This window comes from Lonchura striata, chromosome 7 (genome assembly GCF_046129695.1).
Source record: "Lonchura striata isolate bLonStr1 chromosome 7, bLonStr1.mat, whole genome shotgun sequence".
NCBI classification, from domain to species: Eukaryota; Metazoa; Chordata; class Aves; order Passeriformes; family Estrildidae; genus Lonchura; species Lonchura striata.
Genome location: NC_134609.1, coordinates 27484805 through 27502217, shown reverse-complemented (window position 1 = coordinate 27502217; position 17413 = coordinate 27484805). Strand labels below are relative to the sequence as shown.

Below are 17413 nucleotides of genomic sequence, written 5' to 3'. Positions count from 1 at the left end.
CTCGGTTTATATCCTTTCAACATGAAAACAGCTACTAAGCATAGGACTTTAGGCTCCTATTTTTAGGATAGAGCTTAAAAACATTCCTAAATAGGCCAACCTTACAGGTTAAACCATCCATTCTTGCCTGCTCCTTCAGCAGAGCCCTCTCAAGGTTTCTCATCTGTTTGCAAAGTGGCCATAACTCATGATCCCAAGCCACTTAATGAGCAGGACTTAGTCCAGTTCGCTCTAAAAATCCTACTCTAGACTTGCATAAAAGCCACATCTCTCATGCAGAAAAATCATTCTGCATAATTGCAAGAGAGGATTTAAAAATATGCAAGGCCATGAATGCCCCTTCACATGGAGAAAATAAGTAAAAGAACTCCTGACCAATCACAGTTTTCTACTTTGCGGTGACCTAGGAACAAGTGGGAACAAAGGAGGTTTGTCATGATTTGAGGTCTCACAGCAAGCTCACCTCAGGCTGGGATGCCTCCTGAGGGAACAGCACCTTGCAAGGAGTCAGTGCCATCTGCAGAAACCAGCAGTGTTTCAACTGTCTGGCAATCAAATGATGCCAGGCTGCGGGGGAGACACCACAGAGCATCTCTGCTGCTCAGTGCCCAGGCAGAGAGACCAAGAGTCTCTGCAGCTGCGAGCAGCCAACAACAAATGCCTTTATCCACAGCCAACACAACTGTAATAGGGAGCATCAAGGGAGTACAGGGGAATCCATGGAGAAGTCTCCCTAGGAAGCTGCTGTTCTAATTAATTAATCATAAAAGAGGCAGCTGCCAAGATTAAAAAGAACTATTTTAACCACCTTTTATTTAGTCTGTACAGACGGTGTCATCACCTGCCTCAAATACCTCTTGCTTTCCCTTCCAGCACTTGATCCCACTTTGAGGAACAAAGCCAAAATCTCTGTGTGGAGAATACTGAAACCACTTATACCCAGTGACCACTCTGAAGTCAGGCCTGGGGATCATTTCCCAGCTGCAAGCATAAGGCATTTATACTAAATAAAAGGTCTCAGCATACTAAGTAAAGGTCTTTCACATTTCATAAACAGTGTGGGACAGAGAGAATCACACTGCAAACCATGCTGTCAACTCTCAGCTTTCCCAAACAACTGGCAGCAGAGCAGGCCCTTCACCTCGCCGTGTCAGGCCACCACAAACATGCAGCAGTGTGCCCAAGAGCTCTCAGGGCCTTCAGCAAATGAATATTCACAAAGCACCCACTATTCTCCAGTTCCAAATAGGTTTTGGAGATTTAAGCCTAAGTGCAGCTTTCCTTGCAAAATGAGGATGACAAAAGCTCTGCCTAAAAAACCCCTATAAGTACATATATGCACACACATGCAGTTTTCCAACACAAAAAGTTACTGTTGATCTGGACTTTTTCTAATTTTGCAAAAACTACGCTGTAAAAACAAGCACGTCATACAAATGTTTAAAAATGGGTGTATAGCTTTGATGTGTTCTCCCCGTGCACAGAACAGCCTTTCTTCACCTGTGAGTGTGCCAACCTCCTGTACATCCCTCCCCACACGAGGCAGAACTTTGTCATTCACAGACTGTCACCACACAACCACAAGTGACATCAGTCCACGTTGTCACTGGGATCACTCCTCCCACCTTACAGTAAATATATTGATTACATCACCCACACCTGAGCCAGAGAATGCATCTTATTGTCAAACTGCATAGCTCACACCACTAACTAATCACTCTTGGAGACAGATAAACAAATGAATGCCTGCACACAGCTCCCTAATCTTGGCTGTCAGGTGTCAAACAAATCCCTGGATTGATTCTTACTACATTTACACAATTAAAAATCATGACTACAAATACAAAATATTCCACTCAGCAAGAAGATCCCAACAGCACCTGGCTAGACAGATGGTGAGTACACTTGACTGTGGAAACAGAACATTTAACAGGACATGGGCCTTACTTGGACTGACACTGAAATTCACTCCACCTGCAAGACCATGAATCCTCACCTGATCAAATTTTAAGTTACACGGAGAGAATAAGATTCACCACGTTAATCAAATCCCATCAGATTTTATCCTCGGCTGACTTCAAAATGTTCAGGAAATTGCCAGGACAGCCATTTGCATAAAGCTACTAGCTAGATCAGCACTTAAAAATTGTTCTATTTTCTTAATGAAAATATAATGTGTATTTGCATGAAAGAAAAACTATAATGCTTGTACAAAGGAATTAGTAAATGTATCAACTACCTAGATACTTCAAGTAAGTAGAAATAATCTTTTAATGCTTTTATCCCTCCTATCCAAAAAATGTAGTCGATCCAAAAAAACTATTCCAAAGCCATAACTGGCAAACGTTTTATTAAATCTACAGAGAAGTACTACACTGGTTGCCAGCCATATTAATTCTTATTTCAGCTAAGATACAACAGTTGAAATGAAGTCTTGAAGACTCAGCATAAAACAGTTTGGGTTAAAAGAGACCTTCAGAGGTCATTAGTCCAATCCCAACACGTACAATACAGTAAAATTTCAAATATCTTGTTTCTAGATGCATTCTAATGTTTCAAGCTTTAATCTCTGACTGAATACATTCCCAAAAAAATCCATTCCTTTATCTGAAACTGCCTGAACACCAGATTGTAAATTGCACGCGCATGTGTTGGGAACACCATTAAAGCTTTAGGAGAAAAGGATATTAGAACCAGGATTAAATTAGCAAGGATATTTAAGGCGGCTGCTTAAGGTACTATTTTCAAACCCGGAAAACAGAAGATAACGTGAGAGAGGAGCTTAAAAAACGCGGAAACATTCAGTACGTGCTGAATGGAAGCACCGACACCTCGGAAGCGCGACGATCAGCGCCCGTCCTCAGGCACAGCGCTAAATCCACACACACACACGCATCAAGCGGGGGAAGCAGAAGAAATTAAGTGCCGGAAAGCGGCACTGGGGGCACTTCGGCTCTGGGGACTCTCCCGGCCCTTCCCTTTGCCGGCGGGACCCCGCACATCCCCCGCGCTCCCGGTTGCGCTCCTTCCCCGCCTCCCTCTCTCTCCGTACCGGCGGGCAGCAGCGCGGGGCCGGGCGGCGCGGCCGGCGCTTGGCTGACGGGGATGAAGGGCACGTTGAAGCTGAACTCGGTGGCGGAGGAGGAGAAGAGCAGGTTGGTGCCGGTGCCTCCCCCGGGCTTCGCCGCCGCCATGGCCGCGCCCCGGCCACGTCCCGGCCGCGGCCCCTTCCGCCCGCACCCAAGATGGCGGCGGCGGCCGCGCGCAGCCGTGAGGGGCGGGCGGGAGGCGGGCGCGGCCGCCATTCCCGCAGGAAGAGGAGGAGGGAGGAGGAAGCGGCGGCGATCCCCGCGCTGGGCTGGCGGGAGGGACTCGGCGGCCGCAGGGTGCCGGCAGCCCCGCGGGGCACCCCGCCATGCCGTGCGTGGGCGACTGGCTGAACAGCCCCCTGAGCATCGTGCAGGGCATCTTCGGTGAGGCAGGGCGGGAGCGCCCGGAACCGGAGAACCGGAGGGCGCTTTCCCTCGTGGGGTGGTGGCGGGGCAGATTCTCTGTCTTATGTCGTGTATGTCTTATATACAGCGTGTTTTGCGTTCTCCGTGTATCTCTGGGTTCTGCAGCAAGGCGCGCTGTCTGCCCTGATGTTACCAGCGCGGTCAGCCGCGGCTCTGGCCGTGCTGGGCTTGATCTTCACTAAAACAACACCGACATAAAAATTCCCGCAGCCGACAGAGCGCGGAAAGCGGAGCCTGGGCTCCTGCCCTTCCCCGCTGGGGCGATGCGGAGCTTTCCCTCGCTCCCAGGAATGGCTCTGTGCTTCTTGGTTGGCCTTAAAGGCTTTGAAATGGGAAGTCAGTGACTTGCAAGGGGAGTAAATTAGTCTAAGCTGCACTTCCGTAAAATAAAAGTGAAAGTTGGGTTTGTTCGATATGCTGGGTAAAAGTCTCTTATGTGGTGGTAATGGGCACATCGATATGGTTTTGGTTTTTTTTGTAGCCCAAAATGCTCCGAACTCTGACTGGGAGAAGAAGGTAACCGAATACTTCAAGGAGAAATTAAAAGAAAACAATGCTACTAACTGGGTGAGAGTGTTTTATTCTTTTCGAGTTACACTTTTTTTAAGCTTCGTTGTTTATTATTACACTTTATTGCAGTGGCTTGCTTTTGATAAGTCCTGCTTTTTCGTGATAAGCGTGCAGCTGAATTTCAGGCCCAGGCTTTGGGATGTGGAATTGCACCTCGGCTGCTTTAACCTGAGTGTAAAGCCAGGATGTGAAATCCCAGCCCACCCATGCCCTTGCCTTCAGCACCCTCCTTCCCCCAGGCCATTGCTGCTGCCACTCTGGAGCACAGTCAGTAGATGGCAGGCGATGACAAATATTGTCATTTTTGGGGAAGTGCGAGTCCTCGCTGTGCACCACCAGCTGCTGGTTATGAACCTCTTGTCTCAGGAGCTTTTATCACAATGCTGCACACTTGTGTGGGTTGAATAAATAGTTGTCTGGACCTTCAGGTTTTAAGGAAAAAATGCTTTTCCTACTAAAACTGTGCTGGGTCAGGCCTGGTTTGTGCAGTTTAGCCGGGAAGATGTGCTTTAGGTTTTAAAAATAAAGTGTGAACAGTGGAGTTCAAAAGCTGATACTTTCCTAAAAGGCTGTAGCAGAAATGGCATAATGGGACTGATAAGGGGATTAGAAGCTTTCATATCAAATCTGTTCTACCTATGACTAAAACCAGGTGAAAATTGTTGGTTTTATTTCTCTGTCAGTGAAAGTATTGTGTACTTAGTATTAAATGGTGGCTTAAATCAAAGCTACCATTAATAAATGGCAAAATTGAGTAAAATTTACCACATCAGAAGGAATTGAAATCATATTTTCTTACTCAAAAAATACCGTGAGGCAATATACTTTTGTTAAAATGCCACTTCCTATAGGGCCACTTTTGTTGCATTTTAATGTTGGATGTGGGCTTTTTCAACAAAGATTTTCTCTTCAAATTTAGAAAACTCTATTCATATTACAAGTCTTGCTCTTTGAAGTTGTACCACGTGCTTAGGCGTTGATTTTTTTTTTTCCCTTCTATTTTCCCATTGTCATGTAAAACTGTGTGAAAAAGACTTCCCCAATGTTGACTTGGAAATTAACATACAGGTTTTCCAGGACCTTTTGTTATAGGCAATTGTGCATGCAAATTGTTCTAGTACTGCTGGTACACAGCACGAGGTGGAAGTGCTGTTAAGTAGAAATAAGATAAGTGAAAAATTCTGTTTAATCCTGCAGCTGCAATAATTCGAAATTGAAAACTTGGTTTCAAATGTTGTACAGTTTTCATACAGTTCCAGTGACCTGTAACAGCTTCTTTTATAGGAAGATGTTCTTTCAGTATTTGGAACTGGAAGAATTTGGGAACTGTTAATTCTGTTAACTTCCTGATAATTGTAACAGCCATTGCAGGAAGGTGTTGGGATAGAAACATTTTGTTGGTGCTAAGATTAGGATGGGAGATGCACTCAGAAAATACTAAGTGTGATATATATATATATATATATATATGTGTGTGTGTGTATAGGGGTTTGAGGAGGAGGATGGTCAAAGAATTAAGTTTTACTGCTGGTTTTGGCTCACTTTTTTTGCCTCAATATATACCAGTTGCATAGAAAAATCTCTTTTTTCTCAGGTCCCATCACTGAATGATGTTCCTGTACATTACCTAAAACCCAACAGCTTAGTGAAATTTCGCTGCATGGTTCAAGATATGTTTGATCCTGAGTTTTACATGGGAGTGTATGAAACAGTTGACCCAAACACAAATGCACGTGTAAGTGAAATACTGAGTTACTATTTTAGCAAATATTTGTCATTTTACTTATTCTGGTCCTTGTATTTCTGTAGTTTGTGAGTTAAACCTATGGAGTGTGGACACTGACTGTAACTGTGTTCAGCTCAAGTGGCATCAGTAAAAAATAACCTGCTACATTTCTGTTGAATAGAAAATGTTAAAGTGATGAAAGGTTTGGCAGGATGTCTGTGAGGGACTTTGGGCTTCAGTGATTTTGGTGTGATTCATATTCCGGATGCTGTCAGAAACAGAATGATTGCATTGCTTTTTCCCTCTTGACAGGTTTTGCATTTTGGTAAATACAGAGATGTGGCAGAATGTGGGGTAAGTTATAAAAATTATATGAACTTAAAGAACAAATATTGGGTGGAAAGTTGTAGTTTTGTAAGTGTGACAGAGCTTCTTTGGTACTTGACAGTGAAGTTGCTGCTCTAAATGCAAAGTTAATCTTTGGGTTGGAAAGCAGAGTATTCATAACTGCTCACTGGCATTAATTTCAGTGGGCTTCCAGCTGTTTCTCTTGTATTTAAAATTTGTTTTGGTTGAGTGGAAGGGGGAGTGCCCATGACCTTGAAACTGCCTGCTGTGGAAAACAGTTACTTTTGGTAGTGCAGTACAATTTGAATCAAAACATTATATATTCATATTTCCTGAGTTATGTAGTCTTACATGTTAATTGTAACTTCTGGCTGATTAACTGAATCTGTGGGGTTAGTTTAAAAAAGGAAAACAAATTGCAATCAGATTTTTAACAAAATTTCTCTTGGGATTCCAGCCTCAGCAGGAACTTGATTTGAACTCCTCACAAACAGTCACCTCAGAGAGACAAACTTTCTACTGTGTTCCAGTGCCTGGTGAATCAGCATGGGTGAAAGAAATATCTTTTTTTGACTAAGCCAGTGTTTTGTTATACAATCAGTGGTCACCAACTAATTAATTAGATTTAGGAGATAAAGTTATTTAAAACTTCTTTTTTTCTTTTAGTGAATCTGGAGAGGTGATAGGTGTAGAAAGAGGAAAAAAGGAAAGTTGATGGCGTGTAATATACACAAAGAGGATGCAAATTGATTTAGGAGCATTAGTTTTGATTCCATAGATGTTTTTGCTTGGGAAAGTCTTGAAAATTTCTGTTCATTTCTAGTTGCTAATGCTTAGGAAAAGGGAAATTTTAATTGAGCCATTGGCATTTTCTGCAGCAGGACACTGTTTCACAGTAAGAGTCTCCTATAAAACACCTGTAACTGAGCGTGTTAAGATTAGGATTTTGTTAAAAAAACCAACAACTAAACCTTAGTGTGGTTGAGGTTTCCCTGCTCAGCCTGTGGCTTCCTTAACCCTCGATCCCAGGCCTACATCAGTGCCAGCCATGCCCGAGTGAGCCCCTCCACCTCCTACACCCCCAGTCGGCACAAGAGGAGCTATGAGGAGGATGAGGACATGGATCTGCATCCCTCCAAACAGAAGGAGCAACACATGGGTAAGAGCTGCTGGTGGTGAATAGTTGTTCTGATATCTCTCCAGGATTTGGCAAAAATTCATTGCTAAAAACAGATATTTTGCCAGCTGTTTTCATTGTTATTGTTGTTGCAGCCTTTAGGATTTGGAGGCTTTGTTGAAGTCAGTGGTTTGATTTGAAGGAGTGTGGGAGAGCCCATAGTGTTGTATGTGTGTTGTGTGACTTGCTGACAATCTACAGAAATGTTTAATATAAACTGCGTTTTATGCATATTCTTACCTGTTTTTTTTAAATATGAAATGCAGAAAAATATTACCTTTGCAGTCCTGTCGACTGTAGAAAAAAAAAAATTGCCTGGTTTAAACACTGCAGAAAAAAATTTCTTTGACAATCAGGTTTCTGTCCATGACACATAGATCTTTGCCAGTACTCTCTCCCACACTTAACTTGATTACATAAAATATGCACTTGTGAGACTTCTCATATCAAGAGTATATTCTGTCAGGAATATTGCATTATTAAATATTCTTGTCTCAGATGTTTTCTTAAATTAGTTTTACTCTGTGTTGCTTACTAAAGAAAGTTGTTCAGCTCTGCATTTCTGTTTTTAAGCCTGTAAATCCTGTGTTTTTCAGGCAGTGGAAGTGATATCCATGGATGTGTGGAGCCAAAGAGATTAGAAACAGAAGCTTCTGCAGGTCATCATGTCATTTCTCCCAACTGCTCCCCTCCACTTGACCTAAATTTTCCTTTGCCAGGAGAGAAGGGACCAGCATGTCTTGTAAAGGTGAGAGATGGAGAGGTGATGAGCAGGGCTGGGGTCTCTGTGAGGCAGGCAGAATCAGCCTTGCACTGGTTTGTAGGCACAGAAATGTGTCTGGAGTCCAGAATTTTGTTTCCAGAGATAATTACATTCTTTCTCTTCACTAACACAGTGTTTCTCTTCTTGAGTGCTGCATTTGAATTGCTGAAATCCTTCAGCAGCATTTATTAGAGCTTGCACCTTCTCACCCCACTTAGTTTAAAAGGAAAGATTCCAGGGTGCAGCTGGTATTTAGCCCTGGTATTTAATTGAAAAACAGCTGTGAAAAACCAAGCTGAAAAACCAATAAACTACACATTGGTGTATTGAATTTGAAATAGTCCTTGATTCACTGCTATGTTATATTACTATGAAACTTTACACAAACTTGCTCTGCTATTGCTGTATTGACTTCTCTCTTACTCTGTAAATCTTGATGAATCAGAGTAGAATACAATTGTTGGCACTCATGTGGCAAAAAATGCCAATAGAAAAAGTGTGGAGTCATAACACTCCCTTTTCCAGTGTAAGCTCACTGACACTGAGGGCAAGGGGACACCTCTTCACTCAGACTGTTCTCAGTCCAGAGTTGAGATTCCTGAATTTCCTGTCCGACAGTTTTTCTGCTGTCCTGCATCTGGCCCATCTGCCTCAGCATTTTATTTTCTGTTTGGGGCAGGTCTATGAGAGCTGGGAGAGCTTCAAAGTCAATGATGTGCTGGAGGTGTTTGGTGTTCTGTCTGTGGACCCAGTGCTGAGCATAGTGAACAGTGAAGAGAGGTAAGGCTGTGCTGGAATTCAGGTTTTTATTGCAGTGAGCAGACAAGGAAATGTGGAAGTACATGATAATTATGCTTAAGAAGTGAATTTTGTTGCTTTAAAATAGCTTGATGAGGAAAGTGTTATATCCAGCATCCTGGAAACTGAAGTCCAATGTGCTCTGGTACATCCATATCCTTGGATACCCAGTGCATCTTTTTTTAGGTTGTACACTCTTGTAAAGCAGAAAATGCTTCTATAGCTAAATGTTTTGTACTCTTTCATGTGTACAACATTTTCAGTGAATGAGTGAATAGTGAACAAATATTTCAAGGAAGCTTTAAAATTATAAATGTCCTTTTGGAGTAATTTCAAAGTCCATGAAGGTTGTTACCAGAAAAGTAAACACTCTGAAGAATATAAGAAAAAAATGTTTGCATGTCTGCATGTACAGTGATAGTAACCAAAATGAGTAAAAAATGGGTTGATTTCTCTATAATCCCATCTTCTTAATCCACTGATAGAAACTTCCCATTTCACCTGCTGTTCTGCAATTCCATGCCTGACAGAATACAAAATCATTTAGGATGCAAGAAGTCAATTGTGAAAAGAAAACTCTTTACCAAAATTTAACATAAATACTGCTGATGTACCACTACACTCTGAATTATTTCTGTTGGTGAGTCTGTTCATCTGTCTAGCAAGTACAATACCCAGAGTGCAATGTGAATCCTTTACAATGCCAACTTCTTAAAAATTACCTCAGCCTGGTCAGCTGCTTTTTGTTATCATCTGTGTGACAGCTAATCCCAGACTGACAGCTCAGTTGCACTGTCACAGGTGCTTGTGGGTTTTGTCCTGTGTCATTCTATAACAAGACAAAATGGTGGCATTTAGCAACATTTTGAATGCAAACAAAACAAATCTCTTTGAATGCAAAGAGTGGATAGTGTGTGAGTGAACTGCTGAAGTGGCTTTGAAGTTACAAAGCCTGACAGCCTTTAAAACCATTACAAGAAAATGAAAATTGTGCTAAACTTTACTGTCATTTAATATAGTTGCTTCAGGGATTTTACTTCCTAAAAATGAAAAATTAAAACCACCTAGAAGAAAATTTTTAAGACACAAGCTTTGCCCTCCCTGAACATTTATCTGAACTCTTAAATTAGAGGTAATACCTCCAGGTTCCAGCAGAGGTACATTAGGATTTATTTATTCACGGTTCTTTTACTCAGCCAGTGATAGAGATGTGATGTGACTGTCTAGAAGATCTTGTCAGGCTCCAGAATCTGGTGGGATATGAAAGTCCCACGTGTGCTTACAGAGACAAATGTAATAAATTACCTTATTTTTTTAAACCTGGTGTTTACACTTCACTCAGTACAGGCTGGACAGAACAGTATGTAATATTTTACTTGAAGCTACAGCCTGTTAAATGGTGCAGCAAATAATAAATGTGATTTTGTTTGTGCGGTTTGGTTTTGAGGGTTTTTTGTTGGATTGTTTTTTTCTTCAGAAAAATATGGTTTGATTATTTTGTGAAAATAATAGAATCCAGATATTTTGGGTCAAGCCTGCTTTGGTGTTAATATGTCATTATGTAATTGTGATTCAGTGTTTATGTTGTTTATGAAGATCCCAAAGAAGGTGGTTTGAATGTGGGAGGTGTCACCAGGAGCTGGGAGCGGGTGTTGTTTGTTCCTCTGTTCTTGGCCTGGCTCCAGCTGCTCTGGCTCAGAGGGAGAGCAATTCCTGTGGGATGTTTCTGAGTCCAGCTGTGCTGTGCCTCTCCCCAGGGACAGCTCAGCCCTGGATCCCATGGAGTGCATGGACACGGCAGAGGAGCAGAGGGTGCACAGCCCCCCGGCCTCCTTAGTGCCCAGGATCCATGTGATTTTGGCACAGAAGCTGCAACACATTAACCCCTTACTGCCTGCCTGCCTTAACGAAGAGGAGAGCAAATCCTGTGAGTGTCTGAACTCTGGGTGTTTTCCAGAACATCTGAACAAATATTGCTTTGCTGAGAGGCAAATGCCTCAACAGCAGGGTTTGAATTTAAATCTTGTTAAATGGAAGAGCCATGCAATGCTGCACAGGATGCAGATGTTTGTGTTTATGTAATGTTTACATTTTTATTTGGCTGAAATAAATGTGATTTATGTGGACTTTGGTTTTGTAGTCTACGTGCCCAAGGATTTTACCAAGTTGTTCAGCCATAAGATTTGATTTATTTTCAAACAGAGTTGGGAATTGCTGGAAAATTGGATTTCCAATTTAGTAGGATGCTGGAAATAAGAAACATACTGATAATATAGAGACTCATAATACTGTGCACAAAATAAGGCAATTCTGCTTTTAAGCAGCTGTGCTATTCCTTGTTTGACTGTATTTTTCATTTAATTATTGCATGCAGACTTCTGGTATTTGTAACTCTCTTCCTTGAGCGCCTTGTATTGCTTGTTCTGATAATATGTAAGAGGTTTTTTCTGCCTTTAATATAAAATGGAGCAGTTTTGGATTTTATAAATTTGGCTCTACACTTTATACCCTACTGCAAATGTATTACACAATATCTAATCTTTTTAAAAAATAATTTCCAAGGAAGTGTTGAGTGATTCAGGTTTTCCAAAACCAGTTGAAAAAAACAATGTGCATTTGGGGATTTTTTCCTAGATTACTTTGGAATAAACATTTTTACCAAACTGACAGAAAGTCAAATTTATATAGAGGGAAAAGGGTGAGAAACAAGAAGATTTTCTGACATTTATCCTCTGCTCTTTTGCCAGTTGTTTCTAATTTCATGTCTGAGCTGTCACCAGTGAGAGCAGAGTTGCTGGGGTTCCTCACCCATGCCCTCTTGGGAGACAGTTTGGCTGCTGAATACCTGATACTGCATCTCATTTCTACAGTGTGAGTATTTACATGTGTGCTGAGAACTTGTGTATTTATCATTTCAAAGAAATCTCCTTCTATGGGGTTTTTCACCAGTCTGCAAATAAATGGCAGGAATAGCTTAAATAATACTTACTTCAGTAGTACTTTGTTCAGGTAGAGTTGTCCTGTCACAATACACACAAAGGCAGATTTCAGTGTCCGAAATAACAGTGAGTATTGATAAAAGTATTGATAAAAGACCAGTTTATGGCAGTGTATCTCTTCAGTGCTGCTTTGAGAGCTGACAGACTCTCCAAGACACTTTTAAACAGAGGTATGAAAACATCTTTCCTACTCTGGCTTCTTCTAATGAGTAGGACATGCCACTGACTTCCCAATAACAGCATCTCCTGACTGCAGGAATTGTTGCCTAGGTACTACAAGGTACTGAAAGGTACATCCTGGGAATTTGTTTATTTAAATGTAAACCTGTTTAATGGTAAGTTCAAGTGATCTATTTAGCATGTGATAGAAATTTATTCTTATCTTGATTTAAACTATGTCTGGGTGAAAGAGCAGCATCCTTTGACTCATTAAATTCTTAAGTGTGAAACTTCAGACATTATAGTTGTCAGGTTCAAATTTAATGGTAGTCATTTTAGGCTTCAATATCAAAATGAGTTGTTTTCATTCTTTTTAGTAAGATTGTGAATGTTCCAACACTTAGCCTAGAATGTATTTTCTCTCTTAGCTAGTATCACAAAAAGGTTGAGAGTTGTCAAGAATGGGGAGAAGATACACAGTGAGAAGAGGTAGAGGAAAGCTGAGGGCAAGTAAAGGAAATGAACAAGTGTGATAAGGAAGGAAGTTGAGATTGAGCAGCAGAAAGGAAAAGAATGAAGTGTGTTCACTGAGTAAAACAGAGTACAAGAAGAACAGAATGTCTGGGAGGCCATTGCAGGTGCCAAGCACTGTAAATTACTGTTTTTGTGTGGTGCTGTGAGCAGCAGCTTCAGCCTGGCTTAGGTCCTTGGGCACCACACAAGGAAGGCAGAGGAGCTGGCTGATTTTGGTGTGTGTGTTCTGAAATCCTGCTGGCTGTCAGAGACACCACTCAGTGCTCCAGCTGAATGACACCTGTACCCAGTGTTAGCCAGGCGTTTGCCTAACCTGTGCTGCTTTTGGTGCAGCTATGCCAGACGGGACGTGCTTCCTCTGGGAAAATTCACCGTCAACCTGAGCGGCTGCCCCCGGAACAGCGCCTTCACGGAGCACCTCTACCGCCTCATCCAGCAGCTGGTGCCAGCAGTAAGCATTGCCTGGGCCCGCCTGGGGGATGTGTTCTCACTGCTTCAGCTTGGTCAAGGCAGGCTGATGAATGCTCTCCTGCATTTAGAGAGCAGATATCTATAGAGATGTGGCTGGCCTGGGTGTTGAAGTCTGTGTGCCTCATCATCTAGGATGAATATGGGATAAAATCATCTCCTCAGAGGTATTGAATTGACAGGCAGATGCTGCATGCTTTATTTGGTCTTTCTGGATTTATGTTTAGGCGTTTGGGTTATTTAATTATGATGTCATTAGGTTTATGGATAATGCTCTGCAGAAAAGCCACAGTAATTCAATTTGGGGTCACACTAACAGTATTGCTGCAATAAATCATGTGCAGAACAGGTGATAGGAATTCCTAACAGCAATAGTTTCCTTTGGGAGATTTTGAAGTATACAGCATTTGGATATTTGGGATGATTAAAGTGTTGCAGTGACAAGCTTTGCTGTGCAGGTTCCCAGCCCAGCTGGAGCTGCAGGAAGCAGCATTCCCTGGGGAAGCTGGAGCACAGCAGAGGTGCTGATGGTTTTTTCTCCTTGCAGTCCTACCACCTGCAGATGAGCATCGAGAGCATGAACCAGGCGCGCTTCATCCCCCACAAGGACTACACGGCCAACCGCCTGGTCAGCGGGCTGCTGCAGCTGGCCAGCAACACCTCCCTGGTCATAGATGAGACCCAGCTCGAGCAGGGACAGCTGGACACAGCAGGTACACCCTGTCTGTGTCTGCAGTCTCGCTGGGGAGGTTAAAAGCTGCTGTGGTTTAACACAGTGGTGATAATCGTGTCCCGCTGGGGTCTGTTGCAAAACTGTGTGTGGTTTCTACATCCTATTGCATTGCTTTGAAGCAGCTTCCTGCAACTTCTCAGCCAACTTAAGATAAACTGGGAGAACTCTTTATTACCAAAATAACTCTGATTCATTGGAGTGGCCTTTCAGTTTCCTGTGATAGTGCATGAAGTGGGCAAAGCATATGCTGATGCCTTATGCTCTATATTTTTACTGTATATCTGGAAACCATCCCTGAGAACACAGCTATAAACTGGAGGAAAAAAATTGCTATTACTGTGTTAAAAATAGCAGGGATTCTATTTTACAAGCTGATATAGCACTGTGTAACATGCTTTCAGCAAAGCTTTAGAAATGAATTTAATTATAACTTCCATAAAAGAGCTGAGTTGCATATTAAAAGCTCAGTACCTGGATAATGCACAGTACAGGTGTCTTTGGTGAGTCCTGGGGCTGTCCTGTGCAGGGCCAGCTGTTGGAGCCCAGTAATCCTTGTGGGTCCCTTCCATCTCAGGAGATTGTATGAAACAACAGGAAATCACTGCAAGTAAATTAATTTTAAAATAAAAATGCTGTCTGTAGAAAGCTGCTTTGGTTTTTTTTTTAATTACTGCTCTTAGAAGTTGCTAATTGAAATTATTCAATTGCTTTTGAGTTTTCAGTAGTTTTTGCTACTCAGCTTTAGTAAAGCTACAAAATTTTGCTAAAGGAAACAGTAAAATTAGTAACAAGCTCTGCATTGTTTGTTTCAAAAAAAATTAAAATATTATAAACTCCCATTAGAGAGAACTCTTGCTGTGGTGGTTTATAGGTTTTCTAAAATGTTTGTAATGTTTAAAAATACTCAGCATTTAGTGAAAAAGTAATATTTTAGGTCTTAAAAATTGCAGATTAAAAAGGGTTGGTAATTTTGTTTCTTTTTTGCTGATGTGATATTGTTTTCTACTGCATTTAGAGTAAAGAAGTAAAGATTTTTCGTTTATTACAGCAGCATTGGGAGCAAAATTTAATCCTAGAGAATAGTGTCTTCAAATGTAGTAGTTGGTTTGGAACTCTTGGAAGCTACAGCTTAGAAATTTCAAATGGAAAAATGTCCCAGAAGATAATCCTAATCTTAAATTTGCCTTTATTTGCTTACTTTGCCTTTATTTACAATATACTAAATAATTACCAAGTATTTAAAAGCAAAAACGTGATAGTAGTATTATCATTTGATGCAGTAACTGCTGAAGAGAAATTCAGTTTGTCAGGTACATGTTGGTATTTCAGAGAGAGAATTCCGAGAGTCAACCAGTTATTTGTCAATTTTAACCTTTTATATTTTAAATAATTTAATTCCAGGTAAGGTGAGTAAGTACTATAAAAAATTTTGGCAAAATTAAATTGGTTGTGTTTGTCTGCTTTTGATGAGAGATTTCTTTTTTTGTTTTTATCTCTAAATAGATACCTGGCTTTGTAGGGCCAGTGAAAACATGAGCTATAAACTCATGTACTAAGCCAAAGTTTAGGCCTGAAATCAAGAGTTCTTATTTTTGGCTCACATTAAGTAGTGTTTGTCTCTGTCTGGAAGACACCTCAGACACAGAAGGAACAGGATGATTGGAGGAATCCTTCTGCTGGCTGCTCCTTAAAGACAGATGGGAAACAAAAATCAGGGCTGACATTTGTTGTGGTCCAGTGCTCAGGGAATTTGCTCTTGCTCTTGCAGGTGTCCGTAACGTGACAGCCCTGGGTAACCTGATCACTTGGCAGAAGGTGGATTATGACTTCAATTACCACCGGATGGAATTCCCATGCAACATTAATGTTCTGATCACTTCCGAGGGCCGCTCGCTCCTGCCGGTACGGGAGGGGCTCCCAGGTTCTGCAGGGGAACTGCAGCTGGCAGCTGCTGCCACAGCAGGCCCTGCCCGGGACCAGTGGGGACAGGAAACTTGTCTTGTGACCAGGGAGGGTGTGACACTGGCAGTAGCTGCTGCCTCCTCCCTCGTGGCTGGAAAATGCAGAGATGGAGCTTCCCTCCTCTGTTTGAATGGGGATGGTGAGGTGGTGAAGGACCCAGGGATGGGAAAGCTGCAGAGATGTGCTGCTCTCTGGCATGGTGGGTTCTGAGGTGATGGCCACAGATGTGGCATTGCCCCTGCAGTAACCTGAGCTTGCAAACATCTGCTTGAATCAGGAGCTGTTCAAAATGTGAGCTGGGGAATGTTTCAGAACCTTAGTTCTGGGAAATAAGTGACTTCTGCTGCTTTTGAGAATAAATTAGTCTTGGAATAGAAAATAGCGGGATGTGGAAAGAGATGAAATGTGATTTTCTCTTTCAGTCAGATTGCCAAGTCCACTTACAGCCACAGATAATTCCCCCGAACATGGAAGAGTACATGAGCAGCCTCCTCACTGCAGTGCTGCCCTCCATGCTGAACAAATTCCGAATTTACCTGAGTTTATTGAGGCTGCTGGACTACAGTATATCTGATGAGGTGACCAAGGTAGGAACACTTCCCCAATACATTTTCAATGGTTTATTTGCATAGAAAGCACCTTAGTAGACAGTTACTGTACTTGCCCTGTCAGTGATTCTCCTTTACAAAACCCAAACAGAAGAGTTTTCACATCCTGACTGTGCCTTCAAGGGTTTGTAAAGCATATACTGAATTTATTACAGATAAGGAACAGTGCATGCAATCTGCTTTCTAACACTCATTTTGAAAGTGGGTTCTTTTCAAAGATGAGAAGTAGCCTGGCTTTACTCAGGCTCACTTCTGGACAGCAATGAGTTGAAACGTTGAAATCTAAAGGTCATTACAGTGTTCAGCTCCTCAAAAGATTTTCTCCTTGTGGAGATCTGGTTTGCTCCATCATTCCACGCTGTGTTTTTCCAGGCAGTAGAAGAAGACTTTGTGGAAATGCGCAAGAACAACCCCGAGAGCGTCACGGCCGATGACCTGCACAAAATGCTGCTGGTGGCCAGGTGGGTGTGGTGCCCTTGTCACCACTCGGGGCTTCCCAGCAAGCTGCAGGTGACCAAGCCTAGAATCTCCTCTGCCTTGTTCCTCTCAGGCAAAGTATTCCCTCCCTGCTTTCATCCCATGCTTTCCTACTGCTGAAGGCCAGCTGGGTTTGAGCTGGGCAGGGTTCCAGCAGCTGCAGGAGCTGTTCCTGACTGGCTCTTTGTGCTCCCCCAGGTTCCTGTCGCTCAGTGCGGGGCAGACGACGCTGTCGAGGGAGAGGTGGCTGAGAGCAAAGCAGCTGGAGGCACTGCGCAAGGCCAGGCTGCAGCAGCAGAAATGTGTCAATGGCAATGAACTCTAACACCTGCTGGATGTCACCCTGAAAATGTCTCTAATCCTCGGTGGAACCCATACTAAGATTGGAATATTGTTTATACCAGTTTTTGTAGATAATTTATACCAAAAAGTTATGGATATTTACCCTTGAGGTCTGAACACACTTAACTCTGTTCAGCCACCTAAACATATTTTATGGAATTTTTTTGGACCCCGTTTTGTAATTGAAAATTGGTAACACTGAGCAAATTGTTTGATATTAAACTTTAATACTGA

At 42.2% G+C, this 17413-nt stretch overlaps 2 protein-coding genes across 3 annotated transcripts in view; one reads left to right on the top strand and one right to left on the bottom strand.

Moving 5' to 3' along the window:
• The window catches only part of SEC23IP (SEC23 interacting protein), a 21752-nt gene extending 18503 nt beyond the window's left edge, over window positions 1-3249 (bottom strand). The window contains exon 1 of the mRNA XM_021529279.2: window positions 3053-3249. Coding sequence (XP_021384954.2) covers window positions 3053-3194 — 142 coding nt within the window. The 5' untranslated portion in view covers window positions 3195-3249. The remainder of the gene's footprint in view (window positions 1-3052) is intronic.
• On the top strand, window positions 3053-17413 carry MCMBP (minichromosome maintenance complex binding protein). Of its 2 annotated transcripts, none has more exons than XM_021529281.3 (16): window positions 3053-3155; window positions 3997-4082; window positions 5680-5820; window positions 6124-6165; window positions 6617-6718; window positions 7189-7318; window positions 7933-8084; window positions 8779-8879; window positions 10655-10824; window positions 11645-11768; window positions 12923-13040; window positions 13605-13770; window positions 15559-15692; window positions 16175-16339; window positions 16733-16821; window positions 17036-17413. In XM_021529281.3, the coding sequence occupies exons 3-16, from the start codon at window positions 5746-5748 to the stop codon at window positions 17160-17162; spliced, it is 1695 nt and encodes a 564-aa protein (XP_021384956.2). In that variant the 5' UTR covers window positions 3053-3155; window positions 3997-4082; window positions 5680-5745; the 3' UTR covers window positions 17163-17413. The 2 variants fall into 2 exon arrangements, with proteins under 2 accessions (XP_021384956.2, XP_021384955.2); XM_021529280.2 differs by lacking the exon at window positions 3053-3155 and adding an exon at window positions 3306-3473.